The 14,299-nt window shown below is 34.1% G+C and overlaps 1 protein-coding gene across 1 annotated transcript in view; it reads left to right on the top strand.

Moving 5' to 3' along the window:
- LOC111053071 (tubulin polyglutamylase ttll6) overlaps positions 1-14,299 on the top strand; it is a 39,408-nt gene that overhangs the window by 21,699 nt on the left and 3,410 nt on the right. Inside the window, 5 exon segments of the mRNA XM_022339902.2 lie at positions 625-756; positions 4,521-4,658; positions 7,362-7,398; positions 7,401-7,522; positions 7,910-7,979. Of these exon segments, the coding sequence (XP_022195594.2) occupies positions 625-756; positions 4,521-4,658; positions 7,362-7,398; positions 7,401-7,522; positions 7,910-7,979 (499 nt within the window).

The raw sequence follows: 14,299 nt of genomic DNA, 5'->3' as shown, positions 1-14,299 counted from the left end.
TATAATGTATCTTCATTCTTGGTCGCTTCTAAATTGTAATTCGGTAAATGTTTTTGGAAAATATGAGGGATTTTTCTTTTGTAGAATTCTGTAATCGTAATTTCTCTTTCTACAGAAGTATTGGAATTTAAATAGTTCTTATTAGTACATTTTGTCGGTATGAATCAAGATTTCCGTTATAGAGCTCACTGTTTAATTATAGTTTTATAATTCATTCCTGACACATATGAAGGGTTATTAAAGGATTCCACTATAATTGTGGGTAATTTACTATAATTCACTATAGTATTTTATAATCTACTATATTATTCTATGATTGAAGTGTCGGTTCGAACCAATTATAGGTATAACTGGTAGTTTAGCTCCAATATGGATCATTTCAAGGTACCTAGAATACATGTTTTTAAATATGTATCCTAAAATGTATTCTATGTAATGTATCCTATGTATTCTAGGTACATTGGATCATTTAAAGTTTTTTATTTGAATAGTGCTTGTATATTTTGTAAGGTATGTTACAACTATTGTATGTGATTATTCATTACAAAGCATTGAGCCTATATTAATAATTGTGAACTATATTTGGATAGAAATCAATTTCTATATGATTTAATTTTGTTATAGGCTCAAAAAACTGCAGAACTGTCTCGGAGAATAGGTCACAAGGAAAAGAAAGAGGAGGAGAAGTCTAAACCCTCTCAGCAATCAACCAATCCTAACCCAGAGTCACCTCAGTCTGCTAAGAAACAAATGCCTGTAAGAAAATATTCACGTACTCAAATATTCTATTACTCTTTGTGAATAGTCATCACAAGTTTAATAACTTCATCTTGAATTCTCCGAGCTCAAACCTATGAACCTTATAGGTTTGAGGTCACAGAATTCAAGGTAAAGTTGATCTTGGTTGTGATGCAACTCAGCCTGAGAGTTCTCACTAGTGTGAATTAGTTGAAAATCCAGCTAAACATTTTAATGCCATAAATATACATTCTAATTTATGCTAAGCAATTGATGTTGAAAATTGCTAACCCACTCAACTATAGTAATAGAAATTCTGATTCAATTGACTATCGATATTAAAAAAGCAAGGCTCATTCACTATTCAAGAAATCGCAATACTGTAGACAATATGCTATATTCATATCAACCTCTATTAAAAATATTATATTATTGAAATTAAATTGAAATATCTTTTATTAGACGGAGTTAGGACTTTCAAGTCCTCTCTGCCACTCAACCTTGCAATTATTGATATAAAACAAACCATACACACTCTTCTTCAATATTCAATATCTCATAAAGTCTTTCCTATTCTGCTTTGGCTTGAGACTGATCTATTGTCTCCGACTTTCTCTCGAATAAATCATCCTTAAACTTCAAATTCGAAGTTAATCGAACTTACATATTTACACGATTATTTTTATTTGATTAGAGCTGCTTCAAACAATCCAATCACACATACATTTATGATATCTCAAATTACATATCTAAGTGTTCTTCATAAGTTCATAACCATGTTGAATTGTTTAAAAATACTTTTGAATATTATTTCTGCTTATGCATAATAATATTTAGCATTTCCAAATCATTCTCACCACTGTTTAGTCAGTGCTGAACATTTTATTCCATATCAACTTTTTCTCATTTTTATTTCTTATTAATACAAGTTAAATGAAAATAAAGCTATTTCAATGTCTTACATGCTATTTTTATTCCTCCCTTGTTATCAAATCCATGTCTTATTTTTAGTCAAACATCAAACGGTTGAAATGAAATATTTTCTAATTTCATGTAAAACTGTAGAAAGTTGAGTGATCATTGAATCTCATTATGTATTCTGAGGCTATATGATAGACTTTTGTGTGTGATGAGATACGAATCGAATTACCGGTACACTTGAAGATGGTAAGTGATTTACCACCGGGAAGTGATTTTGAAAATCCATAGCCTACCATTTGATAAGTTTTATTCTTTATTATGTGATAAAGTTTTAAATCATCATTTTTTGTTCAACAAGAACCTCAATATTCATGAACTATCACATCCTTTATATCACTTGCACATTCCCAGATACAATTTTTCAAGACGACGTATGTCTTTTTCAGGTATACTTTTGAAGACAATTTCATTCTTCATAGACTAAATACGTTGTTGTATGTAGGTAATGTTGGAACACATTATTTAATTTCTTATTAACTTTCAAGACCGATGTCATATAAATGATCACCTTGATTCGCTAACCAAAACTCTACATTTTCTAGCTTGAAAATAGAACGGGAAGAAGAAGATTGCAGCTATTAGATGAATTGAAACTGTTGAAAGCAAAGCGCAAGTCATCAAAAGACGAAGAAAGTTTGCCCACCTCTGATAGTAAAGATAGTTCAGTTGTCGTGAGTCCTAGAAGGAAAAAAGTAAACCTCGAATCTTGCAGCTCAGTAGACGCGCAGTAATATGACATCGATCAACTCCTTATGAGAAGAGAACTTATGAGAACTGCTACCTCTTCCCTCGTCAGAAACTCATTTTTGTACAAATTTTTTAGTAAAATATTTCAATTAAATGCATTTTACACTGCATGCATTCCTTCAATTTCTCATAAAAAAATTTTCCAACCAGATAATCTCATGAAGCGATTCATGGAGCTTCTTGGAGCGCTTCTTTAGCATCTAGTCCTTCTAGACTTCAAGATTATAAATCTCATTAAAAGTTCTCTATCACTTGAAAATCTTTGGCTCGGTTGCACTAAAGCCTGTTAAATTTCAACCTTTAAACTTCTTTCCAAAAAAACTTTCTCTGATTGGCTCTTGTGGTATTCAATCATGATTGAAATTCAACAGGCTTTTTTGCAGCTGAGGCACGGTTGCACAACAGCCGGTTAAATTTTAACTGTGATTAACTTCACGAGAACCAATCAGAGAAGGCGTTTTTGAAAAGACGGCTTCTCTGATTGGTTCTCGTGGAATTAATCACGGTTAAAATTTAACCGGCTGTTGTGCAACCGGCACTTAGTTAGTCTTTGAGTTGGAAGGGCTTCATTATAATCAGTTTCGGTAATACTGTTCATATATGGTACTAGTAATAATCGAATTTTAAAATTTTTACAGTGTATGAAATAAATTTAAACCTATTGACCTACTTAACTAGAAAAATTATTGTTGCAATAGTTTACTGTAGGCCTACCAAATAGCTCTTGAAAATAATGAAGCTCTCCTAATATTATGACAACTCGAAAGAATTTCTATCGTTTTCAATGAAAATAATTTCTTAGTGATCTTCTTATCATTCTATCAATATTGAAAAAGAAGTATCTCAAGTTAATATTTCAAAATAATGATTCTAAAAATAATAAATCAAAAAAGGGTCATTGGAGTGAACCTATTGCCAATCCATGAATATTATTTCTAGAAGTTGTTGATACATAATTATTATTGCGCGTCTGCTGATTTGTTAGATTTCTGTCACAGTTCACCAAGTATTGAATAACTAACAATAATTATTATATTGTAGTGTGAGCAATTCATCAAACTTCTCACTTGCATAATCATATTATGATTGAGGTAGAACAAATGAAATAAGCATTCCTATAGTTTTTAAGTGTTCACATTGAAGTAGGCTATTCAGTTCCTAGTGGAAATAATTAATCACAGTAGGTCCTATTAACATTGAGAAAAAGGAAGCAATCAAATATAAAATCGTATTGTTTGAAAACGTTTTAATTATGTAAAATTCAGTATTTATTAGGTATCTAGTAGAATCACAACAGGTATGATGATTATTATTGGACTGTACCTACATTTTAGAACTTACTTGAAAACTACACATCCTTCAAATCTTCAACTGATTATGTAGAACAACCCACTGTATCCCACCAAGAGTAGTCTAGTTATTTGAAATGTAGAGCATCGATATATTTTTAAAAAATCAGTATTAGCAATCCAATCATAAACCAATTGTTTTGTTTTATTTTTAATTCATTCATTATTTAATATTATTCCATTTTAAAATCATCCACAAAGCTTATGATAAATTTTGATGAATACGTTAGTTGAAGTCAACAATTCTAATGTGATATGTGATACAGCTATTGTTTGACTACCGTATATTATAAATATATAACTTAACCAACATACTATAATCTGGCTATATAAGTCCTCAATCCAGGTACTTTCTTTTGGTGTACCGACTGTATCTCCTCTGTTTATTATTTGGTTGAAGTCCTACTATTATTATTATTTATTATTTAAATTATTATTAAATACTCTTATTATTTAGCTGAAGCAGCTCAAAGGTTCACACGTATTGAAGCATTCTTCTTGCCCAATAATGAAGATTCAAAAATTTATTATCAGGAATCCCGCTTTTTCCTTGTAAAACTCTCCATTTTTCCTATCACAATGTACCCTTTTTGGTTTGAACTTCATCACCCATTGTCATTACAAAACAATAGCATCGAATTCAGATTGATTCTGAGTGAGGAATTGTTCAGAACCATTCTGAGCGAACTGTTGTGAAATTTTCAGAAAATGGGGAAGAAATCAGGTAAGGCATTGTGCTGCTCGTTTGAGCCGGCTGATATCGAAGACAGGGACGAACATGAACGGTTGGCCTCTCTCACTCAGCGGGACTACCTCGTTCGCAGTTATGGAATCATGGACCAGGTCTTAGTTGTTCAACAAAATTATGGGCTTGCCATTTAGTGAGCATGGGGATTCATCATCAAAACTTCATAGAATACTCACAAAACTATCAGATTTTTAACCGTTTTTGTGAAATCGTTTTTCGTTTTTCAACCAATTACAGTAGTTTCAATAATTTAGTATTCTGAAGAGGCGGTTATCAAATGGTCTTTCCATTTAGTGAGCATGGGGATTCATAATGGAAACTTCATAGAATACACAATCAACTATCCGATTTTCAACCATTTTTGTGGAATTGTTTTTCGTTTTTCAAAACAATAGAAATAATAAATGTTTTCAGTTTTTCAAACCAATCACAGTATTTTCAATAAATTAGCATTCTGAAAAGGTGGTTATCAAAACTGCAAAAATGATACTTCAATATTGATTAATTTCTCTATTGAAAGAAAGAATTTCAGATTTTTAACCATTTTTGTGGAATTGTTTTTCGTTTTTCAAAACAATAGAAATAATAAATGTTTTCAGTTTTTCAAACCAATCACAGTATTTTCAATAAATTAGCATTCTGAAAAGGTGGTTATCAAAACTGCAAAAATGATACTTCAATATTGATTAATTTCTCTATTGAAAGAAAGAATTTCCGATTTTTAACAATTTTTGTAGTGTTTTTAGTTTTCAAAACAATAGAAATAATAAATGTTTTCAGTTTTTCAAACCAATCACAGTATTTTCAATAAATTAGCATTCTGAAAAGGTGGTTATCAAAACTGCAAAAATGATACTTCAATATTGATTAATTTTTCTATTGAAAGAAAGAAAATTAGGAAAGCAACTATTATATTCATGATCTATAGGATTTTAAAACCATTTTTGAATAGATTCTCCTGCCATTGTTCATCTAATACATTGTTGTTATGACGATTGGATTTTGATATCGTACAACGATTAGAAAAGCCAGAAGCCGGTTTCGAAATAATTGCTAAAATTGATAGCATTCAAAAAAGACACGTCTGTTATCTTCAAAATTTTAAACCATTTTTGATTAGATATTCCATCATCATCATTATCCATCACTATCAACTAACTAGTTATGCACCCTCTAGGAATAGTTAGTTTATCAAGGTAGATAATGAATTGATTTTTGATTAGTTACACAGAGTAGATAGATGTAAATTGATGATTTGTTACTGTAGCTTGGGGAAACATCAGCATGGAATATAACACTTGGAATGTCCAAAAGGAGAAGCTATTTGTGTATTGTGAAGCATGTAATCATTAATAAACAATATATTAACAGATAGTAGAATGGAAGAACAGACATTGGCCCTCATCTTCTGTTCCTGAATTCAGTACAATTTTTTTTTAAAGTCTCATGGTATTATATTTTCTGCAATACCTGTACTAACCATCCAATTATCTCAAACCAATCTAGTCAGAAAAACCTTTTACAATTTTACAGAAGATATTCATAAACACACAATATGAAAATATGGATATACGGTTCTAGCAAAATGATCTCTTATACTTCACACACTACTTGGAAAATTCTAAATGTATTTTAGATTTAAAGTAGGCCTATGTAATGTTTAACTGTGAGTAGTAACACACTTTAGAATAGGCCTACCCCGATGGTACTTTTTCATTGGAATATTGACTAATTAAAAAGTAATCTCTAAATCTCAATATTGAAAGATAAATGAATATTATTAAATCAAAATAAATCATCTTTTGCATGAGAATCTATTCTCTTAGATTATTTATAGAAAATTACTGTTATAGTTTTTACTTTGGAAAATCATCAATCAAAATAATTATAATTCATAGCTGTTTTTCTCTATTTGAACTGAAATTTGTATAGCAAAAAGTCTCAAGATCATAGTCGAATTATGCAGTAGAAAAAATGTCTAATTAAAATACAAGAATAGGGCAAAAAGTGAATAATATTTTTGAATAATTATTTTTTTGTTCAAGATTTATTATAATAATTAACAATTAAGGAAACAATATTTTATTTTTGTACAAACTAAAACTCAAAATATCCTCAATCTTGTTATAGTTTTTATAAAGTCTATAAAGAACGCAAAAACTTTTCTAAAACACCAATCCTTGGAAAATTTTATTCATCAGGAAGATAAATAATTATCTATTCATTTACTTATAGTCCAATTATACTTTTATATTTGGAACGTTGTAATCACTCACCATAAATCAATAATTAAATGATAAAATGAATGATTCACGAACTAGTAATCAAAAATGAAAACGGTTTTGCTTATTCAGAAGTCACTTATTTGTACTTTATTATCAAATATTGTATTCGTTTGCCTCATTTAATAAATGAATAAATAATTCAAATAAATATAACAAGTCACATACACAACACAAATCTTAGCTCTCAATAATTATTTTACACACAACACATCATAAACAATCAACGGACGTAAACTTTTTGGGACTTTGTATGAAATGCGATAAGCATTTAATTTGGTTCACCAAACTCCGTAGCCTGCTCTATTCATACTGAAATGGAATCAATACAATACAAGAAACACCCCTTTTTGTCGCAGAATTCCTAGATGTCATACTGTATTATATTTATTCGACTGTATAAAACGTCTGAGAAGTCACGCTATGTATCCAATGAACTTTACATTGTGATTTCACACATTTCATTATTGTTGCTTGGGTTTTGAAATACTGTAATCTTACTTTTCTGTATTTTAGGTATATCAAATGATGAAACAAGCTGGTAATATAAGAGTGCCGATATGATAAAGTTTGGCATCTATGAAAAGTCGAGGAAAAGTTTGGAATTCAATGAGCTTCCTTGTGAAACCATACTGCCAGAAAGGAAGATCACATCTCTCATCAGAACACTGCCAAAGGTTTATTTCATTTTCACTGACTCAATTAGTTTCCATTGACTCTTATTACAATTTAAAAATATCACATATCGCTCAGTCTATGAATCTACAAGCTGCAATGTCTGTAGTCCAATCTACACTAAACGCAGTCTAATTATATCCAAACGCATTTTGAATATTTTAAATTCAATAAACTGTAAAATCTAGCCTATTTCAACTTTACAAAATCATCCTCACGTTAATTGTTTTTTTGTAATATGTAAACTGCAGACGTGTAAAGATTTACTTGTTAAAGAATGATAAACTATCAAACTTTGAAACGAATCATGGATAGAATTTTGTACGGTAATCAATAATTACAATATCACTTTTTTATAATGAATTCAGCAAATTAACTGGTTTTTCCAGATAAGGAAAGGATCGGGAGATAACAATGAACAAATTATTTTGAAATCAACAGTTTTACAGCCTCCATGGGGTAAGTTGAACGTCGTTCATTTCCTAGTTCAACCAATATATTATCTCAATTTAAATAAATAAATAAATAAATAAATAATCATTTTATTTGTTCATGGACCAGCCATACAAATACAGAAATACAGTTAAATAGAGATACATGCACAATTATTCTATAATTCCAACAATAACCTCCAATAGAAATGAATTCTAAAGTAAAGTGTCAGTTCGTGAGAGAGCACGATTTCACTCTCTATGTCTGTTATAAATGTCTCCACTCCATGTGGATTATCAAACAATCAAGACTTATAGAATATTACTGCATAACGGAAAATTTATAACATGAAATATTGTATCAAGACATCAATGGAACAATTATAATTTAAATAAATACTTAAAGAACACAGCATTATCACAATTATAGATCAAACAATACTTCATAGCATATTACCAAAATTTACAGGAACATTAACATTACATTATAATACTACTTTGGATTGGAACAGGTACTTTAGGACAGGTACATTACTTAATAATTTTAACTACAAGGTTTCAAGCTATTGAATAAACTTACAGGCATTCTAATGAGTATAATGATGGTAGTTAAGTCAGAACGATTGATTTACAATAAGACTACACTAAACTTGGTGGAAATTCAATTTTTCAAGCCAAACAAAATGTGATTAATTTACTTGGGGCATGCAATAGCAATCATCACACATAATTTATATGAGTTACAGGAAATCCCACTTGTGAAATCACGTACTCAAGTATCAACACTACAAATCAAGAAACGAATATCAATTGCTTTTACTACATAAAGGAATACTCTATTTATTTTCCTCTCACTCAAATTTGATAGAAGTACCATTACTTTGTCGGCATCTGACACAACATTTTGGATGAATTCGCCAAGAAAGTAGGAACGAATAGAGTTATACATTGGACAGCGTACTAAGAAATGTTCTATATCTTCTCTCTCACGAATATTACAAATAGGACAATTCGACATACAGTTCAATTTTGTACCTCTATTATTAACATACAAGTATATAGATACATTAGTGGCCATTCGCAATTGAGTGATACAACGGACTTTGACAATGGGCATTTGGAATCCAAGCTGCTCACCCATCTTGAAATTGGGATTTAATTCTCTATAGTGAGGGCAATTCATAGAGCTGAGTGCTGCTCCTACATCTTCCGCATACAAACTATCTGCGTGATTTCTGAACAAGATTCCCTGTACAGCCTTCAACCTGTGAAAGAGGTCAGCTCTATCTCCCCATGCAATTACGATACCCTGATCACCGCACTTTTTCTGGAGATGAGACAACCATCCCGAGGCTCCATGTATATTGTTCTGCTCCAGTGCACAGTCCAACAACACCGAGAAACAGAGTTTAGGGTATCTACACTCAGACATCTGTAGGACCCTTAAAAGAAAGCCAAAAGTTCTCTTCAATAGAATGTGACTGAGCCTCAATCTGCCCAATTCCAAACGTACCGCCCAACTCGGTGATGTGACATTCAACAGAAGAACACGTTTCAGAAAATACAACTGTGCTCTTTCCAAAACGTCAGCACAACCAAGACCCCAAACTTCAGAGCCATACAGAATCGAAGGCAGCACTACCGCATCGTAGAGTTTCATCTTAGCATCCCATGTGTCAGACTTGGCTCTTCGAAGAACCTGGACGACTGACTCTCCAGTAATTCTCGCCTTCCTAATTAAGCCTTCACAGAATTTCCGGAAGCAACCCGACGCATGAAAGTCTACTCCAAGGTACCTATATCTGCTGACTATCTCTACTTCCTCACTGCGATAGTGAAATGATAAAACTTTTTTGCGGCCCCTAGCATGGAAAGGTACAATTTTTGTTTTTTCAATATTGACAGTCAGCTTCAGGGATTCACAGTAGTCGGAAAGACAATTTAGCTTGTTACGCAGGTCCACCTCACTATCTGCAAAGATGACAATATCATCAGCAAACAGTAACATCAATATGTCAGTTTGGTTTTTCAATGGAATGCCATGGAAGCCTCTTCCCCTAAAAAATGACTCAATATTTCTCAAATAGCAGGAGAACAAAAATGGACTAAGTGAATCCCCCTGCAACACTCCTTTTGTAACTTCAATGGGGTCTGAAGTCCTATTCTCGCTTCTCACAACCAATGAAGCCCTGTCATAAAGTCCATTCAACAGCCTTATCATTTTACTGCTGACTCCACACAACCTAAGCTCGTCCCATAGAAGCCCATGAGGAACAGAGTCGAATGCAGATTGGAAATCGACAAATAAAGCAAAAAGTTTGCGGCGTCTAACCTTTATCTGGTGGAAAACAACTGTATGCAAAACAAATATATTGTCCAGACATCCACGCCCTCTCCTAAATCCACTTTGACACTCAGGCAGTATGTGACATTGATCAGCCCACTCTGACAGCCTTATCTCTAATGCATGTGTGAAAAGTTTTGTGATATTATTCAGCATTGCCAATCCTCTATAGTTATTAGGGTTGTCCTTATCTCCCTTCTTATACAGAAAAAACATGACAATTTTAGACCATTCCCGGGGTACCTCCTCCATATGTACTATTTTATTGAATGAATTTAGCAAATAATCTCTCCATTGCATTGGTAGAGCCTTGAAAAATTCATAATGTATTCCGTCGACACCAGGTGTTTTTTTGTTCTTTGATTTAGATATTACCTGATCTAACTCCCACAAAGTGAATTCTCTATCCAGAAAGGGGTGTCTAGCATCACTTAACACAAACAATTGTTCCCTCTCACCTGCATATTTACTGCCAAGAAAGCGTGACCAAGATTCCAAAGAAACACCGTTAACATGCTTCTTTCCACCCTTGAAATATTTAACTGCTGTCCAAAACTCATAGGGATTTTTAACGTTTCTTATGTTGTCTTTAACTTTATTTAAATATAAATCTTTTTTAATTTTGATTGTATCCCTGTAATTCTTCTTCAAATCAATAAATGCTTTCACAGCTGTATCCTCATATAACCTGGACCTAGCAAACCTGAATGCCCTGCGTACACCTCTTTTTAAAGCATTGCACTCAAGGTCGTACCAAGGTTTATTTTTAAAGCCACCAGTAAATTGTTTCCTATACATGCCAGATAAGTCAGCTGCCTCCCAGATAGATTTTGTAAAATTCTCAAAAATTAAATCAATTGAATTATTTGTATCATTGAGTTGAAGATTCAATCTAGGAGATAGCAACAACGCCTCTCTAAATGATTCGGCGCAGCGGTCCGCCCAAACCAGCCTGTAAGAAATAGTTTTATCGCTCTCAGGTTCTAATATTGAAGTTTCTAAATCATCAACCAAGTCAATATCTATCTCAATCGGCAGGTGATCAGACGATAAAGAAATATCTGAAACTGTGAACTCACGTACAGTATTAAGGTGTGCCAAATCAATCCAAGCATAATCGATAACGCTTTTGCCGTTTTCATTGATAAAAGTATAGTTTCCTGGCTTATCTCCAAAACTTCTACCGTTTAGGACGACAAACAATTCATTCTCCATTAGATTTACTAGTTTCCTACCCTTGCTATCAATTTTCTTATCTAGCGAGGACCTTTCGCTATACAAACAATTAGTAGTGTTGAATAAAAATTCATCTTCAAAAGAATTTAAGTCACCTATTCTACAATTGAAATCTCCGCCCACTATAATTGGCAGTTTTTCCCCACGAAATGAAATAATATTCTCATCGAATAATCGCTCTAGGCTATGAATACCCTCCTGCTCGAAACCTGATCGAAAATACGTGAGACCAACAATAAAACCATTTCCGTTTTTTTCCGCCTTCAGAAACAATAAGCAGCTACTATCAATAACAATGTCAAAACTTATATTATCTTTGATAAGAATCAGCAAGCCACCCACAGCTCGGCCACGCCTGTTATCTCTAATAGCCACTCTTTCCAATATTTTAAAACTATCAAATATAACTGAATCATTTATCTTATTATAAGCCCATGTTTCTGATATGGCAACTATATCAAATGAATTGATTCTTTGGCGCTGCTGGCCATCAATTGAAAGCAAATTACTCAATCCGTGACAGTTCCAAAACATTATTTTCAGTCGAGAATTAGACTTAATTGAAGGATTAAAATTATGAGCCTCTTTAAAGGGTAAATGACTACGTCTACTGACATTTAGCGACTCCAGATTAACAAGTCTCTCACACTCGATGACTGGACTCACCCCCTCCGTCTCCTATGGTGGACCAGCGTCGCCGGGAAGCACACTAGGACTAGCACCAAGTGAGTGTCGAGCCCGTTCCTCGTTTGTCGACCGCAACACACGTTGACTGCCTCCGGCCCCCGTCCTCAGCCAGCCAAGCAGGTTGTTGGCAGGGCGCGGCGGCTGACTCGCGCTGTCGCCGTCCCTCGCCGCCTCCACACATCGATTTCGCCGACCATCTCCCCGTCGTCTCTTCGCACTGTGGTGTCCTCTCGATACATCAGTACGTCGCCTTCGAGTTATTGAATTCTCAGGGTGCTGAAGGGTGTCAAATAATGTAGCTCCTTGTCTTATCACTGTTGGGGTCGCGAGATCGGAAGCCGGGCTGCAGGGTGCAGGAGAATCGAGAGCACCAGGTGATTGGTTGGGTGTGATAGGGTAAGATCCCAGAATTGTATGTCGGGAGAACTCGACAACCGGATGATCCTCCTATTTCTAGAAAGCACACCGCCGTCGCCGTCAACATCAGCCATCGGCACCGTCGCTTCACCAACTTCACTCATCACAGTCTGTTTGACAAATTTTCCCAAGTGTTTGGAGAATAATCGTTTTCCGTGGCGATTGAGATGGAGACCATGTTTTGTGAAGTTGAATCTCCGGAGGAAGTCATTAATGTCTAGGTAGAAGAGCTGCAGCGCACCAACATAGTCATCCACCACTCTAGATACGTAAGAGTTGGAGTAGAGTATGCTCTCGTTAAGTGTTAGGTCGTCATAGCGGCAGGGTACACTGCATATTACAATTTTCGACTTGAGCTTGAGTTCAAGAAGAGAGCTGATTCCTTGGAAGATGGTTAATTGATGAGGTTCATTTTTATGAAAATCATTAGTACCAGCCAATATAACAATGACATCATCCTTAGTAAAGTCACTGACAAAATGGAGTCCATCGTGAATGATGTGTTTCAATTTAGCACCGGGCTTGGTGTAGACGAAAATTTCGAAGTCGTCATATAGATGATGGAGGTATTTACTCACCTCTTTTCCTTGACTGTCTGCTAATATTGTCATCCTCCTTTTCTTCTTACTATAGGTTGAATCACTACGTTTCATGCAAAGAGTCTTAGATTCACTTTCCTTATTAGGTCTGTGAATTTGAGCTTTGACTAGTAGCTTGTGAGTAGTAGGCTCATCATTTTTTGATGGAGACAACGTATCCCCAGAGAGCGACTCAAATCTATTCGTCACTTTTATAGTAGCTCTTGCCTCATTAACATTATGTCTTGCCTTAGCTGAGTGTCTTGGCGTAATAAAACCATCATTCTGAGAGATTGCCTTGTCGATAACAATGCTTTCATTCATAAGTACATTATTTTTTTCAGTTTCAATTATACGAATTATTTCATTTTTATTAATTAATTCTTCCTTTAAACGAATGTTTGATGCTCGTAGTTCTTCGATGCACGCTTTCAACTCCAATATTTCCTCATCAGCTTTCTCTTCATTCAATAAAGACTCTTCGAAATTTTCCTTGCGTCTACTTTTTTCGCACTCTAATTGTCTAGTCAGTTCTGAATTTTCATTCAAAAGTTCCATTCTTTCATTTAGCAGTTCCCCATTGCACGAGATTGCAGTGTCCAGTTTGTTCAATGCACTAACAATATTCGGAATTAAATCAATAATAGAATCGTTCGTGAATTTTTCTGCAGTCACAGCCAGAGTTTCTCTAATGTTGATGGCCAAGTCTATCACCTCATCATTAGCAAGAACATTGTTCATGTTGTTAAGTTCCGACTCTGCTCCACGTAATAACAGCTCACGCTTGCTGCGTGTTGTCATAGTAGTCATTTTAAAAATCAAAACTAGCGCGCAAAATAATTAACAGCAGACGTCACAACAAAGTAGCTCATCAGATGTCACATTGGAAATACAGCTGTCTGCTATCCCAGCTGACTCGGTTCCCGCGTAAAAGTAATTTTGAGGTTAGGAAGCACCGGTGAGCGGTGACCGGCAACTTGCAGACGACAGTCAGGTCAGAAGTCAAAACAATCGTCTTTTGATAGATAACCACTATCAAGTCGTGAGTTGAAAGTAAAGAAATTGAATCCACAACACTCAAATGAA

The sequence above is a fragment of the Nilaparvata lugens genome, chromosome 1, assembly GCF_014356525.2.
Source record: "Nilaparvata lugens isolate BPH chromosome 1, ASM1435652v1, whole genome shotgun sequence".
NCBI classification, from domain to species: Eukaryota; Metazoa; Arthropoda; class Insecta; order Hemiptera; family Delphacidae; genus Nilaparvata; species Nilaparvata lugens.
This window is presented reverse-complemented; position numbering and strand designations above follow the sequence as displayed.